This window comes from Neomonachus schauinslandi, chromosome 11, assembly GCF_002201575.2.
Source record: "Neomonachus schauinslandi chromosome 11, ASM220157v2, whole genome shotgun sequence".
NCBI lineage: Eukaryota > Metazoa > Chordata > Mammalia > Carnivora > Phocidae > Neomonachus > Neomonachus schauinslandi.
Window position 1 is genome coordinate 106,090,156 of NC_058413.1, and position 20,719 is coordinate 106,110,874.

Genomic DNA, 20,719 nt, shown 5'->3' on the forward strand with positions numbered 1-20,719 from the left:
ATTCTTTGCCCAGAAGGGCACTTGGGTGGAAAATTTCGAGATGTAGGGACTGAACTTCGACGAGCTGCTAAGTGGTAGATTTTGAGAGGAAACAGGTGAGAATGCCGTTGGTACCGTGCATGGCGCGTAATAAATGTACAGTGACGTTACTCCTGCGGCGAGAGAGTCCGGTTTACGAAGGGAGCCCAGCTCCCCAGCTTACTGGGCAAAGTCTCCTCTGACCCCTGAAGTTGGCGTCATCACCGAGCCTTAAGTGACGCTCACATTCGCGCATGCTCCGTAGGCGGAGCAGCGCCCGTTCTACCCTCTCCAGGCGGAAGTCCCCTTTTGTTTATTAAATTACGACAGTCGTAAACTGAGTTTTTTTTTTTGTGTGTGTGCCGGCTTCCTAGTTTTACGACAACAACAATGGCGGCTACCAGTGGTAGATTTGAAAGTGCGAGGAGTATCGAAGAACGAAAAGAACAGACCAGGATTGCCAGGGCCGAGGTGTTGCGCCAGGTATCTCCGTTCTGGGGCGTTGGAGTCATTTAGAATCGTGGGAGTGGACGGTTCGTGGGAGCCAGGCCTCTGGCTCTCCTTCCCCCGCCCCCCTTCTCTCGCCACCTCAGTGTCTCACCTTACCTGCGTGAGGGTCTCCCTTTGGGATGCCCGAAAACTCTTGGTTATTTCCCGCCTCCCTAGATGCGTTGGTAGCCTCCAGCTGCTCATTCTCTTTTTAGGAAGGCCTGTTTCTTTCTTGAGTTTCCTTACTTCTTAATTTGTCCATTCTTTGGTATTTCCGTTATTGGATCTGTGCACTTTTGAGGAACTCCACCACTAATGACGATTCTGCCAGCGCATGTGACAGCCTCAGTCCTCGCTCTTTCTGTATCTGAAATAAACATTTCCGTTCTCAGAAACACACGTGAGGCACATTGGAGTAGATTGTTTGACCGTTTCCCTCTCTTGTCTTATTATTGGTATCGATTCCAGGGTTATTGTAAATCCTTACCGATCCATACAAGGGTTGACAGAAGAGACTCAGAAAATGTAGTCCCTCGAAAAAGGTTAAGAAACGTTGTATTTCTCACTAAGATGGAGATGTATAGAGGTAACTTATAAGGAACGGGGGAAGTAAACTGTATTATCCGACAAGATGTAGTAAGTGTGGCATTGAAGGGGAAAATGTGTAGCTGGAAGCAACATAGTGTACAAATGAGGGTTTTTGTTTTTATTGGTTTTAAGACGGAAGAGTTTTAAATAAATGCAGATGAAAAGGGGCTGGTAGAGGAGGCGGGGAGGCATGATGACTATGCCCAGAGTTTAAGGCGAAGAGTGGGCCATTAGTGTTGGATAGGTGAAAAGTTGGTATTGTTCTCTGATTTCAGCATATCTAACCTATATGCATAATAAATATTCTTCATCCTTACCTTTTTGCTATTTTAGGCAGTTTCTGGAGCGAGTTGGGTTAGAAAGCTAAGGTAAATTTTATAGTGGAGGTATGCATAGAGTTTGGGAAGGACCAAAACCAGCTTTGGAGTTTGGAGAAAGAATGAAAAGGCAGAAGCAGCCTCTTAGGAAGAACTTATTTTATTTGACTGTTGTTGAAAGGTGACTATAAATTAGCAATATGATCGTTTGGTTTTAGAAAGATGATTCTCCCTGAAGCATTTTGGGGGCTTGGGTAGAAGGATATGGGCATTGCAGATTGAAGGCATGGTCAGTCTCCTGACAGTTATGGAAGTCTCAGGCAGTAGCAGTGGGATGGTGAAGGAAAAAGGAGATTCACGTCCTATTTAAGGTAGGGAGCTTAGGGAGAGGGGAAGATCTACTATAGGTCCCGGGATTCGTCCTTGATTCACTAGAGATTGGTGATGTGATTGGTAATGTGGAAGGAGAGTTTTGTTCTGTTTTTAATCTTTCCTACACTTTGGTAGAAGCAAATTCCTGGAAAGGGACAGACAATAACTGATGAGACCTTATATGAAAGTGGAAAATGGTTTTGTTTCATTTATTTATTTTTTTTGTGAAAAGCAATTGGATAAGTTAATTTTTCTTTTTTCATTGTTTCAGGCTAAAGCCAATTTTGAAAAGGAAGAAAGGTGTAAAGAACTTAAACGACTTCGGGGTGAGGATACATGGATGCTACCTGATGTGAATGAGCGAATTGAACAGTTCTCACAGGTGACTACTAACAGGTTCACTTGATGTAACAGATCTGTCTTTTTTGTTAATATTGGAAGAAATAACTTTATGTTACTCTTTTGAAAAGTTACAGAATGACTATCACAGGTGGCATTACTAATTTTATCTCTGGCAGAAATAATATATTTTAATATTTTGGACATTATAACATTGGGCAGATTTTGTTACTTGAGTTGACTGGTAGAAAGCTTAGCAGATTTCTGGCCCACTTGTATCAACTTATGGACCTAAAAAATTATGCATTTTAAAGTTTAATGTCATGTTCTTTTGGTCTGAATTCTTGTTTTCCATTTCCATAATTTTAATTTATACTGTCTTGTTATATATTATATGACCCAATAATCTTTTATAAATTCTTTAGGGGCCACAGAGGATATATGTATATGTATGTGTGTGTGTGCATACATTTGAGCATAAATGTATTTATTTGATTATATCTGTCAGATGAATCTGTAAATATATTAAGACTAAAACTTCCCTCATATTTTTCTGAAAAGATATCTCAGCTATATGATTTATTAGTGGTGCCTATATTATAGAAGCCTGTTAAAGTTTCTTAGAAGATTTTATTTTGTCCTGTGTATTGTCTCATTTCATGGAAATGTAGTTTTTGGAATATAGATTTTTTTTTTCCTTCACAATATTTGTTTTAAAGTAAGATGAAACCAAATTCCTTACCTCTTTAAAACAATTATTTATAGGAACACTCTCTGAAGAAAAAGAAGAAAAAAGATAAACACTCAAAAAAAGTAAAGAAAGAGAAGAAAAAAAAAGAGTAGGAAACAGAAGTATGAAAAAAGCAATGAGTCAACAGATAGTTCACCAGTAAGTATGTGTTAAAGCTAACCAAAGCAGCTACTTGAGAAAATTGTATTTAAAGGAGTAATGTATAGAAATGTAAAATATATGAGAACTTAAAAAATATTACTAGTTAGGGTATGAAAATGCCTGGCAAACATCTACTGGGAGGTGTCCAGGAAATACTGGAAAAATGGATCTTAAGTTACAGAGAAAAGTAGGAGGATGGGGATACGATTTAGAAGTCATTGCTCGGGAAAGCTGTTCGAATGGATGGATTGCCCAGGGATGTTGAAAAGAAAGAGGAACACCAGGAACCAGACGGGAGTAAAGGCCATCAAGTAGAAGTAGTTGGAAAATTGGAAGGAGATGCAAGGGAAGGACAGTACTGAAAAATAAAAGAGTTTTAAGACATTTAAAAGTCTAGGGATTGCCTGGCGGCTCAGTCGGTTAAGTGTCTGCCTTCGGCTCAGGTCATGATCCTAGGGTCCCGCATCGAGCCCCATCGGGCTCCCTGCTCAGTGGAGAGGCTGCTTCTCCCTTTGCCTCTCCCCCTGCTTGTGCTCTCTCTCTCTGACAAATAAATAAGTAAAATCTTAAAAAAAAAAGACATTTGAGAGTCTGTTGCTCTTATTTTTTAATAGAAATTAACATTTTAGTCTTTAAAATAGGACATGTTTATATATTTATCTTTGGGGTCAAAAGGAAGAGAATGCTGTCTTGGCTCTGTCTCTAGCCAGTTCTGGGATAAGAGGACTCACAGAGGAAGGGTAAACCATTCACACTGATTTTCAGGAAGAAAGAGGTACACTGTTGGGGCACTTGGGTGGCTCAGTCAGTTAAGCCTCCGACTCTTGATTTCAGCTCAGATCATGATCTCAGGGTCGTGAGATAGAGCCCTACATTGGGCTCCATGCTGGACATAGAGTCTGCTCGAGATTCTCTCCCTCTGCCCCTCTCCCTGCTTGCACCTCTCTCTCTCTCTCTCTTTCTCTCAAATAAATCTTGGGGAAAAAAAAAGAGGTACATTGTGGTTAGAGAGTGATGAGCTAGAGATGTTGAGGGTTAGTTGGTCTCCTTCAGAGGGTTGTATGTGCAGTTGAATCACTAAAGAGGACCAAAGTCTGGTCCTCTTGTACGTCTAGGAACTGAGTTTTGGGCAGTACACCCTGAGATGATAAATGGCTCATGAAAACCTATCTTATATGAGAATGCAGTTTGTTGTGAATTCATAGTGAGAAATACAGCTGGATAGTTTTGTCAAGTAGCCAGCATATTTTTGTAATGGTAGGAAAAAAAATTGTTAAATGTAATTCAGGACAAAGTCAGTTAGAAAATCTTAAAGTGAAAAGAAGGTAGAGGCACTGTTTCCACAATTGTGGATTGAGTTGCTGATCCCATTGAGATCCTGAAAAAATTAAGTTATCCTTTTTCCAAAAAGAAATTTATATACAAAGTTGTTTATTTCAGTGGGATTTATAAAACCGGAATTTAGGCAGAGATCACAGGTTAAGAATCTCTGTCCCGTGGGGACAGATCTGCTAGGCTGAGTAAACATTTATGTAATTTGATTAAGGGTACTTGCTTTCCCTTATTAGAGACACATTGTCCTGTTATATTTCTTTATTCTTTCCTGGAAATATGGTTGACCTTTGAACAACATGGGTTTGAACTTCATGGATCCACTTATAAGCAAATGGTTTTTAGGTAAATACAGTACAGTACTGTAAATGTTAATTTCTCTTCCTAATGATTTTCTTAACATTTTCTTTTCTCTAGCTTACTTTATTATAAGAATACAGTGTATAATACATATAGCATATAACATACATGTTAATCTTGTTAATGTTATCAGTAAGTCTTCTGGTCAACTGTAGGCTATTAGTAAAGTTTTTTGGGGAGTCCAAAGTTATATGTGGATTTTTGACTATGTGGGGAGTCAGCGCCCTTAATCCCCTTGTTGTTCAAGGGTTGTCTATATATATGTCTTTTTGTTGCAACTCATGAATGGAATTTTAAAAAAATGAATAAACAAACAGGAGAACCAGAACTATAAATATGGAGAACAAACTGAAGTTTGCTAAAGGGGAGGGCTCTGGGGGTGTTGGGTAAAATGGGTGAATGGAAGAGGGAGGTACAGGTCTCTGGTTATGGAATGAGTAGGTCACGGGAATAAAAAGCAGAGCATAAGGAATACAGTCAGTGATTATAATAGCAATGTAATGGGGCAGATGGTAACTACATTGTGGTGAGCGTAGCATAATGTATAAACTTGTCAAATCGCTAAGTTGTACACCTGAAACTAATGTAACATTGTGTGTCAACTATACTCAAATAAAAGAGAAAGAGGAAGAACCTCTCAAATGTGTAGGCTAACAGTAAAACCCCTCTGAATCTTGGACTTCAAAAACAAAATTACCGAGATTAATTTTATGGCCTAGCCTGTGATCAGTCTTGGTGACAATTCCATTTGTATTTGAAACGTGTATTCAGCTGTTAGGTGTAGTGTTCTATAAATGTCAGTTTGGGAAAGTTGATTAATAGTGTTAAGTCTTTTGTATTCTTACTGATTTTCTGTTTTCTTCTATCAATTACTGTGAAAGCAGTATTAAAATCTCTAGCTGTAGTTGTAGAAGTTTGTCTATTTCTCCTTTAGTTTTGTGTTTTTGCCTAATGTATTTTGAAGCTTTATTAGGTATATACACATTTAGTACTATTATATCTTCTAGATGAACTAGCCATTGTATTATTGTGAAATGTTTCTCTTTATCTCACTTAACATTTTTGTTTAAGGTCACTTTGTTTCATATTAATAAACTCTCTTCAGTTTTATTATTTGTTTTTTTCATGGTATATCACTTTTTATTCCTTGAGTTTTAATTTTTCTATTTTGGTTTTATTGAATGTATTTCTTGTAGACTGATTATTTGGGTCTTGCTTTTTTTTTTTTTTTTTTTTTACCTAGTTTATCAATTTCTTCCTTTTTAATTAGAGGATTTTCTGTACTAGGTAATATGGTAGCCATATGTCGCTTTTAAAAATTTAATTAAAATTCATTAAAGTTATATTTGGTTGAAAATTCATTTCTTCATTCTCACTAGCCAGATTTTTTAAGGGCTCAGTAATCACATCTGGCTAGGTTAGTGGCCCCTGTACTAGGCAGTGTAGGTATAAAAAAAATTCTGTTAGATAGCAGTGGTTTAGATCATTTATGTTTAATGTAATTATGGATCTTCCTTGATTTTCGATTGGGTTATGTCCAGTAAACCCATTGTAAGTTAAAAATATCATAAGTCAAAAATACATTTACTACACCTAACCAACTGATTATTATGGCTAAGTCTAGCCTACCTTAAACGTGCTCAGAATACTTGTAGTAGCCTGCAGTTGGGCAAGATCCTCTGACACAAATACTGTTTCCTTAGCTCAGTGAGATTGTCATATTTAGCTTGAGTTTCCCTTCCTTGTGCTTTGGTCTGGGAGGTGCTTCAAGGCAAAAAGCTGTCGCATTCACCCCATTTGTTTCCCTTTTCAGGGATCACAGCCCTGTATTACTGAGATACAATGTTCTGAGAATAGTTTCAAATATTTTCTATTATTACTTCTATTTCTATGTATTTTTATTCTGATGCCGTTTATTTTGTCATGGTCAGAAGCAGAAGTCCTCAGGTTCCTTTAATATTTACTGGTAGCACTTGCTCTCTTGGTTCTATCTTCTGGATTTTTTTCTGATACGATTAGGGGTGTGGTTATTACGAAGGCCACACTTGAGAGGAAGAGTTCTGGGAGCTGTGTTAGGTCAGGAGGCACATTAAGCTTGATGGTGTATGAATTCTCCAAGGTAAGGTGGAGGATTGAAACTAAAATCAGCAGAAGAAATGAGGTCATAGCATATTTGGGAGGAGGAACAGCAATTGTGCAAAAGTATTGAGGTGATCGTATAGTGGTGAAAATGAGAAACAAAATTAGTAGAAAGGGAATGAAGGCAGGCAAGTTCTATAGAATTGTCCAGGTTTCACTGTTCTGTGAATGAATAATAATACGAAATGTATCACTGAGGTTTCTTTCATTCAGTGCCTGGTATTTAAAATGCTTGAATGCTAGCTGCTAATTAAAGTTTCTGACTAGGGCTGTTGGAAGAGTAGAAAAAGAGGATTTAATTAATTTTAGTGCACCTTTACTGAATGTCAGCTCTTCATCAGACTCTGGTATAGACACAGGGAATACAAAAATAGAGGTTTTTTTCAGGCCTTTGGGGAACTCATTTTCTAGTTAGATAAATAGATACATAATTTCAGTGTGTAATCTCATGATGCCAAGGCAGAACAGTATAGTCATTGGTTAAACAAGATAGTTAACTTTTCTCTCCTATGAAAGAAATCAGGCAGGTGTCTGGGACTAGTGTGGTCTTCTGGGACTAAGGCTTCTACTGTTTTGCTACTCCCTCGGCATTACAGCCTTAGCTCTTAGTCTAGATAACAAGAAAGAGGATGCCCTCTCTTTCATCATTTGACTTCCAGAAAGTCCCGCATAATGCCTTTATTTCCATGTCGTTGGACACTTGATCATAAGTCTTCAGTTTCCAGCAAGGGAGGCACATTATGTCTCCAAATAAAAGAGGGTTCTTTTGGCAAGAAAGAAGAAGAGCTTTGTGACAGGGAGCCATAGAAGAGGTCAGATGTGTTCTCTTTATATTACTCCCAGGTCTATTTAGGGTGGGGGTTGGAAAAAAGAAGGGGAGCAGGAAAGACTGGAGCCCAGGAAACTAATTTGGTTATTCCAGTTGTCTAGGTGAGAGATAAGAGGATGTGATCTAGGATACTTTAAGGGAAGGGGCATGTATTAGCTGGGGCTCTGGGTTGCAGGTAACAGAGATTAAACTTAAATTGGCTTATTCAGAAAAAAGGGGCAATTTATTATTAGAGTACAAAAGTCCTAGGACATGTAGGTATGGGAATGCGGCTGAGTTTCAGGAATGGCTGGAATTAGAGTTGCGAATGCTTTTATGAATCATCTTGCCATTTTCCATGTTTGTTTTTCTCTGAGTTCAATTTTTTTCTTGGTAACAGATCAGTTTTTTTGCTGAATTCTAATCCTTATGACAAAAATAGCTTCTGCCAGTGCGTTTCCATTTCTCTTTAGTTTTAGAGCAGCCCCATTTAGTCTTGATTTCAAATTCCTGGAGAGCAACTCAGATTGGTATGAATTGGGTCAGATACCTACCTTTGAACGAATCGGCTGTGGCCAGGGATGGAAGTGGGCTCCCATGGTAGGCATGTGGTGTTCACTCTATGATGTATTTGAGAAATACTTTGGAAATGAAAATAGTAGGTTTCGATGGGAGGGGTAAGTTGATCCTGAGATTGTTGACGTGGGTAAGTGGGTGGTTGGTGGTACCATGCATGTAATTGAATTCAGTAATAGAGGAGGAGGAACAGGTTTTACGGAAGAGATGATGGGTTAATTTTTTGTTCTTAGTGAGTTCAGCATGGCATCCAAATATAGTCGGTAGTTGGTTAAATCACTGAAACTTTGGGTAGACAGATTTGCAAGATCTCAGCACAGCTGGTGGTAGCTCGAGGCATGAGAGTGGATTTGCTGGCCAAAGGGGAATGTTTAGAGCTTCAAACATGTAGTGGGCAAAGAATGGAACCCCAAACAGCATTGATATTGCAGGGCTGAGCACAGGAGGAAAAGCGCGTGAGGGAAATGGAGAAGAAACCAGGAATGGGAGGAGAACTAGGAAAGGTCATGGGGGTGGAGATGGTGAGCTGTCCAGAGTTATATTCAGCAGAGGTCTGGGGAGATAAAGACACAAACATTCTGCTGCCCTGGGCAAAGTGGAAACCAGTGGTGACCGTTGAAGTTGTGTAGGTTAATGGGGACATTAGCCGTACGATAGAGTTTGAGGACTGGGTGACAGTGAGAGGGGATAGACTGCTGTTTTAAGAATTTGGCTTAGAGTACAAGTTGGAAGATAAATGGCTGCTAGAGGGAGACACAAGGGTAATCAAGATTTCCCTTCTTCCCTCATTCACAGACACACACACACACACACACACACAGGATGGGGAATACGTGAGCATATTTCTAGGTCAATAGCTTCGGTTGAAGCTGCAAGAGAAGGAGACAATTGATGGTGCATGGTCCTAGAGGAACAGGAGTGGTTGGGGCCAAGATCTGTGGAGGAGGACCTGCCTTGAAGAGGAAGAGTTAACAGGAAATAAGGATAGGCACCGGCATAAATAGTTTTGTTGGAGGTTGGGAGGAAGCTAAAGTGGCTTCAGTTTTATTGATCGAGGAAGAGGAGAGATCCATTTGCTGACTGTGTGGGGAATGGGAGTTGGTAGAAAACTTGAGGGAGTTGTGTAAGAAGATGATGAGCATCACCTCTCTGCCAAGGTATTAAGCAAGGTCTTGGGGATACAAAGTGGGCAAGAGCATATGTGGTTGCTTTCTCATAGAACTTACTACGAGACATTAATCAGATAGTCACACAAGTAAATGTAAAACTGATAAATGTTTCAAAGGGGAGTAAGCCAAGGGAGTGGAAGAGAGAGCTGACCAGGGACCAGTAAGAGGAATACTAGTTGTGACTGAGAGTTTAGCTCAACTGAAGTTGTAAAGGTCATGATGATTGGGGTTTATGCAGGGGTGGAGCTGGTTTGCGGCTGTGATGTTGAAGCAGCTGGTGGACCTGATCAGTGACTTTCAAGTGATGGCTTAACATCTCAGAGGGTACAGAAAACCTGTAGTTTCAGAAGAAGGCCTTCGAGGGGTGCCTGACTGGCTCATTTGGGAGAGCATGCCACTCTTGATCTTGTGGTTTTAAGTTCAAGTCCCACGTTGGGTGTAGAGACTACTTAAAAATAAAATCTTAAAAAAAAAGAAGGCCTTCACCAGAATCCTGTGGAACACTAATGTAAACTCTTTTTTTTTTAAAGCATGATCTTAGGAAATTGGCACTCCCCCGAGGAATGTGTTAACTTTTTCAGATTATAAACTCCCTTTTTAGTGGATAACACCAAGTGGTGGGAACCAAGTCTTCAAATTGATTTTTTTAAAAAAGTTTTTATTTAAAGTCCAGTTAGTTAGCACATAGTGTTATGTTAGTTTGAGGGGTACAATATAGTGATTCAGCACTTCCATACATCACCCTGTGTTCGTCATGACATGTGCAGTCCTTTCAAAATTGATTTGACAGTGTAACTGTGAGTAGGCCAGAAACGTATTTATAGTGATGATCTTAAAAATTACAACTATATATGTAATTGGCTAGTTCTAATGTTTCTATAACTCCAAATCAAAGCCTGAGTGAATGAATGAATGAATGAATGAAGTCTGCTCTGCATTGGGAGACAGTTGGCAGTTGAGGTGCCAACACACAGGTATGTTTACTCCACGTGGATTGTACCTTTTTTTTTTTTTTAAAGATTTTATTTATTCATTTGAGAGAGAGAATGAGATAGAGAGAGAGCATGAGAGGGAGGAGGGTCAGAGGGAGAAGCAGACTCCCTGCCGAGCAGGGAGCCCGATGCGGGACTCGATCCCGGGACTCCAGGATCATGACCTGAGCCGAAGGCAGTCGCTTAACCAACTGAGCCACCCAGGCGCCCGTGGATTGTACCTTTTACCAGACATACTGTTGTTCTCCAGTTAGGTAATTATCCAGAACTTTGTGGAATGAAGGAATATTGTTCTTAGTCAGGAAATCCTCTTTTTCTTCCCTTGGCCTCCAAGTTCCTCTGCTGTGCATTAGCCAGTGTTGTGTGCTAGGTGATTTCTAGGATCTTTCCTGCACTTATATTGCACAGCTCCAAAGAGTAGATGGTAGAGCCAGGAAGATCTAGATTTCTATTCTGGTTCTCCTACTTGGATACCATGTAACTTGGGCAAGTTACCTAATTTTGGGAAGCCTTTCTTTAAGACCAAATAGTATTTTATGTAGGGTAGTTTTAAGGAGTCAGCTTGAGAACATATGCGGAAGTACTTATTACAGTACTTAACATAGAAGGAGTTGATTGATGTATTTGTGGAAAACAGAACCCAGAACTTGGCATAATGCTGAGCACATACTGGATGTTGGCTAAATACTTTGTAGCTGATTTAATAATCTGGTATTTAAACACAGTAACAAAGTGCTTTACCAGCCTGGCTGTTAACTGAGATCTCTGCATTTTTAGACCCAGGGAAATTTAAAAATTTGAAACTTAGAGGCAAAGTCTTTTACTTGAGTGTTGTTTCCCTTGTTCTAGTTAAACAAAGATGTCAGTATTGCTTAATGTTGGTAGGAACTGAAGCTCTGTGTTGAAGTGAGTTCTCTGCTGTCAGTTCTAATCTTTTGTTTTCGCTTTCCCTCGGCATGACAACAGTCATGGTGTTTCATGGGCTTATCCCAAAAGAGTGGGTTTATGTGTTCTTTGTTCAGATTTTCATTGTAGCTTTTTAAAGGGGAAGCCTACTGTAAGGATTTTTTTTTTAGGGAACCGAGTTCACCATTTAACAGCACAGAATTTTTATATGCAAGTCTGCAAGTTTGAGAATTTCACTTATATGCTAAATATTCTTAGAGCTCTGAAGACGAGTGGGTTGAGGCTGTCCCATCGCAGATTCCTGGCAGAGAAAAGGCCTGGAAAGTGAAAGGTGAAAATTCAGAAAGAGAAGACAACCCAGTTATTCAGGTAAGTCATCTGATTTTAAAGAAAGAAGTGTGAACAGCTAAGAATAGATGAATGTTAAAATGACAGATGGTTATAATTGCTTCAGGAGAAAAATTAGACTTTGAAAACAGTATGTACTTCTATGAATAATTCTGGCAGTGATGCTGTTTGCTTAGTCTTTGTACTTCGTTCTTCTTCTGTGAGAAAAGGAGTACTGACCTCTATTCTGGTCCCACAGAGCGTTTCCTCCCGTTGGTTGTGGCTAGAAAAGCGTCACTTTCCTCTCCTGTACTGAAGCTCTGTACTGTTACCTGTATCTGAGTTAGTAGAGTTCGGTCACTTTTTATTTCCCTTCACTGCATCATGTCATAATTTCGGTTAGCAGTACTTAGAGTAGAAGAGTTCACAGATTTGGGACTGTTGTTCATTTGCTGCCATGGGAATACGGTTTATATGCTGTTACCTGCGGCACAGAAAGGTGGAAGGGACTGGTGTTTGAGTGCCTGTTCCATGTCAGGCACCAGACTGTGCGCCTTAAATCTGTTCTCTGGTTGACTCCTGAAAGCAGTCCTAAAAGGTATGAATTTTATTACATTTTACAGGAGAGAGACTAAGGCATCGAGAGACTAAAAAACTTGCTTCAGGGTGGGCAGATGTAGGATTTGAGCTGGGTTTGTGTGCCCAGAGGCCCTGCTGTTGTTACCAAGTGTTTTTTGTTCACTTCTAATCAATTTAGATTGAAATAACTTTTTTTTTTTTTTAAACAGAGAGATGAGTGGATGACGGTTGATTTTATGTCTGTTAAAACTGTGTCCTTATCATCACTCAAAGCTGACAAGGAGGCTCTGAGGAAAATAGAGCAAGAGAAAACCCAAGCCCTGGAACAGGTAAGAGTATTGAAAATGCTTTAACTTCCAATTTGCCTTTAATAAGCAATGACATATTTATATAAATGCAGTTTTACTTGTGAAATATTATATTCTCTTTTGTGGTATTTAATAACATTAGTGGGGATAACTATGAAATGTGGCAGAAGTTCTTAAAGATGAATCTTCCTACAGCAGTAGGAAGCCAGTTTAATGCTATCTAGATTGATAAATCCATGGCGTATATAGTTGGGAATATTGAGTTTGGTTCACAGCTTGGATTCAGAAGAGTTTCGGGCTTGAACTGTGCTGCCTGTGTGATCTGAAACTCTTCAAGGTGAGACTTTATTTGAAAGTCTGCTCGTGTTGATAGTACTTTGAAGTGCTTGGCAGGAGTGGATGCCAGTGCTTTGTGGAGGATCACGCTGTCAGTTTAGGCATCACAGGTTTCCCAGAAGAAAGCTTATAATCTAGAATCACAAGATACATGAAAATACAAGGATAGTCCATAAATGGCAGTCACGTGAAATAATGAACAGTAGAATCAGACCCACAAAACCTTACCTGTTGGAGTATTTAATAGCTTTATACAGTATGGAAAATGTGAGTAAGAAATAAAAGATTTTTATGAAGGGAGATCTGGGAAAGAGCCAACAAGAACTTGTAGAAATAAAAAATACCACAACTGGAATTAGAATTAGAAACTCAATAAATGAGTAAACAACAGATTGAATATACCTGAAGAGAGAATTAGTGAACAAGAAGATCGTCTTTACCTTGAACACACCATAGAGGGACAAATAAATCAAAAAGGTGAGAATGATCGTAAGTCCTGTGAGCGATGTTGTTTTCTGTCTGCCCCCCCCCCCCTTTAATTTTAATTCTGAAAATGCAGGTGTGGTACATGGTATTGGCTTATTAAGTAAGCAGCTATTCATATGGAACATGTGGAGGGCAGGGATTTTGGGAGCATCTTGACTGAGCTCTGGAATGTATCTTTGTCTCTGAGATCTGACGGAGTCGGAGTCCTTGTGTTCAGAGAGGAGAGGGAGAGCACATGTAGCACCAGGGGGATGACCAGTGTGCGTGGAGCTGCATGAGGTCTGGAGGTTGGGATTATCCAGGCCATGACAAGCGTGCTTCTGAAATCCTGCTCTGCTATTGTTGGGCATTGATGTGTTGGTGTGTTAGGGTTACCTGGCTTGTGGTCTTATGTTCTGTTTACATATCCTGGTTAGGCCTGTTCTCCATATCAAACCATAGAACATAGTAAACCCTTGAATATCTTTAGCAGATTGAAGTAGTGATCAGTTATTCTTAGAAATATGATTACATAAAACCATCTTCATTTTCCTAAGAAGCGGTAATAATTTTTTCTTATCTCACCAGCTTTCCAGCTTTGAATTCCAGGCTTTCAAATTAACATAATCTTTTCTTACAAACACTTATATGAACTTGTCTGAGTCATTCGAGCCAGCATCCATGGATCTGCTCAGTTGCCTCTGGAGTTTTTGTCTTTTGCATGTGTATCATCTTTTTCATTCCTGCTGGAGTGTCCCTTATTAGTTGTGTGTCTTCTCCTCTGTGTGCCTCACTTGTCTCATGTGTAGTGGAGTTCGTGTGTGTGATGAACTGGGGACAGCCCCTGGAACGGGTTCAGGCCCTGATTTACTCTTGTGTGGGCAATTTCAATAAGCTCTTCATTTCTCACCCAGCATCCTACGATGGATGTCAGGTTAATCTTTTCAAAGTACAGCTCTGATCATAGTGTTACTCTGTTTAGAAGTCCTCGTGATTCAAGGGAAGGGTAATGTATTAACAATTTCTGATGTTGGGGTGCCTGGGTGGCTCAGTCGTCAAGCGTCTGCCTTCGGCTCAGGTCATGATCCCAGGGTCCTGGGATCGAGCCCTGCATCGGGCTCCCTGCTCGGCGGAGAGCCTGCTTCTCCCTCTCCCACTCCCCCTGCTTGTGTTCCCTCTCTCGCTGTGTCTCTTTCTGGCAAATAAATAAAATCTTAAAAAAAAAAAAAATTTCTAATGTTTCTGGTGGAAGAAGCTCAACTAGTGGTATTTTGTGCCACCCTCTTTCCTCATTCTGTCCTTGAGGATATGGAGTAAATTTTCTTCTGGAAAACTGGGAAAGAATGCACTGGGCAGACTTGGCTTAGCCCTGCGCTTCCTGCTTATGGACCAGGCTGCCTGCAGAGCTCATGTGTGGGGTCAGGGGACGTGGGGTTGGCTAGGTGCTGACTACACCTGGGAAAGTCTGCCTCATTGTGCCGTTCAGTGAATAGGCCCATTTGGTTTTTACTGAAAGAAAAGTTCTCTTCCAATTTAGCCTTCATCAGCAATAAAGGTAGTTTTTGTCTTTTATTTCCTTAAGGTTTTGTTGTATTTATAACTTGTTCAGAGCTTGCATGGAAAAGAAAGATGCCATATGCACTCTTCTCCTTTAAAGGCCCCCACCCCCGACCCCAGAGCTGCCACGAATCGAGTCAAACACATTGGTTTGGATTCTTTCTCTTAGGTAATTTGTACCCCAACCAAACTAGTGTAATCACTCTCCCTCATATGTCTCTGCAAATTCCTGGCTCTGCCTCTTTGTTCATCTGGTTCTTTCTAAGTGAATTCTCTTTCTCTCTGTAAGTCTGCATCTTGTTTATCCTTCAAGGCCTAACTTGGTATGTACTAAGAAATTTTTCCTCTTTAACTGAAATAAATGGACCTTGCCTTAGAATCATATGTTGATTCTTATAATGGGAGTGGGGATAAAATGAAGATAATGGGAAGAAGTCTGATGATGGTCCTTCAATGAAGCTTCAGTGTGAAGTGTGTTGATTTTATGTCTCCTCTGGTTTTTTCAGAATATCATTTCTTTTGTGCTCTAGGCTGGTGTTTTTCAAAATGTAGGTCATGTAATTGAATTATTGCAATCAGCACTTAAAAATATAAAATATTAGCATGTATTATGTGTAATAAAGATACTTTTTTTTCCAAGAAGGAAAGAAAGGAAGGAGAGAGGGAACAATCAGGGGGAGGGGCAGAGGGAGAGGGAGAAGCAGGCTCCCAGCTGAAGAAGGAGCCCCGATGTGGGGCTCGATCCCACGACCCCGGGATCACGAGCCAAGCTGAAGGCAGCCACTTAATCGACTGAGCCACCCAGGCACCCCACATTTTGTTTCCTAAAACCTTTGTTTTGGATACACACACACACACACCCACACACACACATCCAAGCACACATACAGTCTCTCTTTGGGTGAGGGTCACAAAAAGATTTGCAAACACATGCTCAAGGCTGTGTCTTTGTCGTCTGGGCCTCTTCTGCCCGCACTGTGCTATAATCTATGGGTGATAGCATGTGTCTGTAGACCTAGTCTATAGACCATTATAGAGATGCCTACCGGTTTCTCAACCTTCTTTTGCAAGCAGGAGGTGTCTGCACCCCAGTCCTTGGCTTCATGTGCTGAACTGGCTCCGTTCCTCTTTCACTTGGAGCGTTTGTAGTATTTATTATCTTACAGCAGTTGAACTAATTAAGGGCTGTTACTTTCTGCTCGCACATAGAGCCCAGTAAGGCCTGTGGTATTCAGGTCACTTTACCACTTTACATTTCTGTTCTGTTCTGGTCCACAAAGATGTTTATCTTGTTTTGAACTGAAGTATGTTTTGTATTTTGTGTATCTTTTCTGTTTGTCCTGAGCAAAGAGATTGTGATGAATGGAACCTCTATAAGCCATTTTGACTAGAAGGCCTGAGTGTGTTTTAGAGATTGATTTATATTGATATATTTTATTTCTGGTTCATTCCTTTTAATCACTATGTAGTCTTTCATCATCTAACTGTGCCATATGGTAGATGTCCATTTTTGTGGGAATCTGTTTTTCACTATTTACAAACAATGCTAAATGAAGATCCGTGTGTGTATTTTCTCATGCGTGTGTGTGGACTTCTCCCTGGTGCGCATCTAGAAGTGGAATTGCTAAGTTATAAGATATGCACTTCTCTTCTTTTATAAATACTTGCAAAGAGATTGTAACAGCTTATACTGCCCCAACAGTGTATCTATCTATCCTTTCTTTCTCTTTCTCTCTCCTTCCTTTCTTTCCTTCTTTCTTTCTTCTTTCCTTCCTTCCTTCCTTCCTTCCTTCCTTCCGTCCTTCCTTTTTCTTTCTTTCTTCAGATTTGTTTATTTATTAGAGAGAGAGAGAGAGGAGGGAGGAGGGGCAGAGGGAGAGGGAGACAGAGAATCCTGAAGCAGACACCCCGCTGAGCAGGGAGCCCGATGCAGGGCTCGATCCCAGGACCATGAGATCATGACCTGAGCGAAAGGCAGATGTTTAACCTACTGAGCCACCCAGGCACCCCAATCAACAGTGTATGTTTCTTTACCATACTCAGTATCTATATGGTCAAACTTTTAAATTTTCGTCATGCTAATTAATGAGTGAGAAATGACATTTCATTGTTTTTATTTGCATTTGACTGATTACCGTGAGAGATCTTTTCATTTTTTTTTTTTGTCATTCAGATTTCTTATAGTACGAATTGCTTATGTGTTCTGCTTATTTTTCTTTTAGGGTTGTCTTTTTCTTACTGATTGCTGGTAGTTGTTTATACATCCAGTCCTTTTACTGTTGTATATTTTCACATAATATCTCACAGTTTGTCTGGACTGTTGTCAAGTGTTCTCCTCGGTGTGTAACTCCAGGCTTTTGTATCCTGTTGAGAAGCTGATGTGTATCTCTCTGAGTGTCTGCACAAGACCACTGGAAAAAATTCCTTGATTATAGACCCTTGGAGGTTTTGCAGTAGTCTAACAAGGGAGGTGATGGAAACTTTTTTGGTACAAACTAAACATCAAATCCTTATGGTTTTGCTTATCTTCTACTTGAACTTAAATTTTGTCCTTTGAAGATTCTGTACCATTTTGTCAGCTCACAAATATTCTTTAAAAGCTTAAAAAAATTTTTTTATCCACCATTTTTGTTTTCAGTACTGTGGTTGGTTCATAGTACTAGAAAATAACATTTAACTCTCTTCATTCTTCTTCATCTAGTTGCTGTATTAGTTCTAAGAAACATTTTCTGACCTTCTGAGATCAAGTCAGATGCCCCAGTCTGTGGCTCTCTAGCATGCTTTACCTTCACAGCACTCAGCCGTATCGGACTTGCTTCATTGTCTTTCTCCTGTCTCCAGACTGCCATTGTTCTGATGGGAAGGACTGTCGGCCTTATTCATTCGAGCCGCAGTGCCTGGCCCAGTGCTCGGAACACAGGAGGCGCTTGAATGGTGACGAGGCTGCCGTCAGCTCTTTTCTAGTCGTAGCCACCATCATCTGACTGGATTTCTGCCTCTGATCTTGCTCTTCTTCAGTCTTTCCTCCACTCTTTGCTCTTTGTATAGTTCAGAGTCACTCTCATGATTCACCATTGCCCCAGCATAAAACCCCAACAGCACATGACCCTCATCCCTGATGATTCTACAACCTAGCCTCTTTTCACTACTCACTCATACTTCTAGGTTTTAGACGGTCTGGATAATTTTAAGTTCGTTGAAAATTTTCTATTTCCTCTAGGGTTTTATGAACATGCTGTTATTCCTTCTCTGTGGAGCATCTCTGTGGATTCTTCCCTCACAAGAGAATTTGGCTAATTCCTGCCCCTCTTTAGGTCTAAGGCTGCACGTATTACTTCCTTTAGAAAGTCCCTGATCTTTCACTGTGAGAGAGGTTTAAATTGTGTGTGGCTTTACCACTCTGCACTTCTGTCCTCAAAGCCCTTGTCAGTCACTTGTTTATTGTCTCTGTTCCTCACTGTCTCATAAGCTAGCAAAGGCTTAGTTAGGCACATTGATTGTTTATTAGATCCTCTGCATCTAGAGCATATCTGATTCATAGTAGGCATGAATGTTAATTTAGATGTTATTTTTTTGCGAGTTACAGAAGAGTGTCACTTAGGAGTGTTTTAAATATTTGTCCAACATTACAACTGTTAACCGAGTCTCAGATATTTATTAACATAGTTAATGACCTCTGAAAATGTTTCGTTCTAGTCCAGACTGCTGGAGAGAGAATTGAATCCATACTGGAAAGATGGGGGGGACAGGTCTTCCACCAGAAGACTGTAACGTGTCATCACTTACCAAAGGTATCTCTAGATTTTGGTTGTAGCCACACAGGCATGTCTTATAACTTGGTATTCCTAAGGGAATGACCAAGGTTAGTTAGTAGATTGACAAGATTTGGTTATTTAAATATTAAATATTTCTGCTTGGTGCTGTAGTAGTTTTGATTATGTCCGCAATTCTCTGTGTTTGTTTCTGTATTTGCAAAACAACTGTAAGTTTATTGATTATCTGATGTGGAACCCATATGGTTTCATGTTATGAGCACCTATGGATTATTACTGACAGTTCAGATAACATAATGGCAAAGCAAATAAAATGTGTGCAGTCTTTTGAGGCCTTATTTAAATTTAGTACCTGGGAAGATTATTTTGACTATATATGTTTGGGAGCAAATTGACTAACTGTATATATTTTTATACTTGATAATTTTCCATATTTGAGTTTCTGTTTTGGATGGATTAATACAAAGTATGATTCTGTGAGGATATAATAATGCTTTGGTTTGTTACAAATTCTCTAACAAAATGTAAAGTATTAAGTCTGAGATTTCATGAAAATAATCTATAAATATTAAAGATGTGATTTCATATCTTCAGAAACTCCTACTTTGCCAGCACTCATAAAATTTGTTATTTACCTTAGGATAGTGCTGTTATTTTCCAGCAGATGGAGATAAAATATTTAAGTGTCCCATAATCACACTTGAAACCATAATTTAAAAAATATTTAGGGTGCCTGGGTGGCTCAGTTGGTTGGGCGACTGCCTTCGGCTCAGGTCATGATCCTGGAGTCCCGGGATCGAGTCCCGCATCGGGCTCCCTGCTCGGCGGGGAGTCTGCTTCTCCCTCTGACCCTCCTCCCTCTCATGCTCTCTGTCTCTCGTTCTCTCTCTCTCAAATAAATAAATAAAATATTAAAAAAAAATATTTATATGCCAGTTACGTGTTGCAACAACTAGTCCGTGAAAAGTGTGTGTAACTCCAGCTAACCCAGTGCAGAGAGAGTGGCAGTGTCAATTACGGGGTTATCTTTTCCTTTTAGTGGTTTTTCAGAATAGTTTTCTGCTTTTTGTTGTATTGTTTATTTTTATTTTGGCCATTCATAAAAATTCTTTTTATATTTTATGTGGACATGTCCCTGGAGTCGCCCTGTAGGTTTGTTTATAATTTTTCTGTAGTGGTTTTGGGAAGCTGCTAGTAATTGTAGCATTTTCTTTATTGTTTTTCAGCTTGGGTAGAAATGTCTCTGCTGGATTGTAACATAGTAACTGTAGTCACACAAGACTCTCTTTGAGATACTTTTTTTAATAATTTAAAAGCTAAAGTTTAGGGCAGTAGGTTAGCTCCCTGGACCATTCCTATGTCGGGCTAATTTTTCGATCCTCGCTTTTGCCTCCACTGTTGTCAGAGGACAGTTAGTCAGTGAACCTGTGGGGAACGCTTAGAATTGACAAACTGAATCCTTGGGTATTTGCAGCCAGTAGGTTCTCAACTTCTTGAATGTGGAAGAGTCAAAGTTGTAGCGTAGGTAGTATCTTTCAGCTGCCTGAAACAGCATAATCTAAGACATGATGAGAAGAATGACCTAATACAGAGCTTTTAGAGAGCCTTTTTTCTTTTCCCCTTCATATCAGGCTTTCACCACCTACCTCTCCCATATTATTCTTACTTAGGAGGAGAAATGACAGGTTCCGTCTGTCCGAGGTTCAGATCCCAGAGTTGACATTAAGTTTTAAATGATCTGCAGGCTTGACTGCATATGCGGATAGTGTAGTCATTCTGTTTAGACCAGTGGTCGGGCTGAGCTGGTCAGGCACCTAACAGTGCTAGCCCTTTAGTGTGAAGGAGCTGTGTGGAGGTGACATAGGGTGAGAGTTCAGGACTCAGAGTCTGCAGTTAGGCTACTTGGGATTACAATTTAGGCATTTCCACTTAGTAGCTGTGTGATTTTGGGAAAGTTTCTTGACCTCTCTGAATTCAGTTTACTCATTTTTTAAAACGTCTTTATTTAAATTCCAGTTAGTTAATGTAGTGTAATCTCAGTTAAAGGTGTACAATTTAGTGATTCGGCACTTGCATA

General features: G+C 39.9%; 1 protein-coding gene across 1 annotated transcript in view; it reads left to right on the plus strand.

Moving 5' to 3' along the window:
- The first annotated feature begins 397 nt into the window (after positions 1–397).
- The window catches only part of CWF19L2 (CWF19 like cell cycle control factor 2), a 121,475-nt gene continuing 101,153 nt past the window's right edge, over positions 398–20,719 (plus strand). Inside the window, 8 exon segments of the mRNA XM_044919343.1 lie at positions 398–501; positions 2,056–2,166; positions 2,889–2,951; positions 2,953–3,012; positions 11,556–11,666; positions 12,413–12,532; positions 18,566–18,607; positions 18,609–18,660. Of these exon segments, the coding sequence (XP_044775278.1) occupies positions 409–501; positions 2,056–2,166; positions 2,889–2,951; positions 2,953–3,012; positions 11,556–11,666; positions 12,413–12,532; positions 18,566–18,607; positions 18,609–18,660 (652 nt within the window). The 5' untranslated portion in view covers positions 398–408.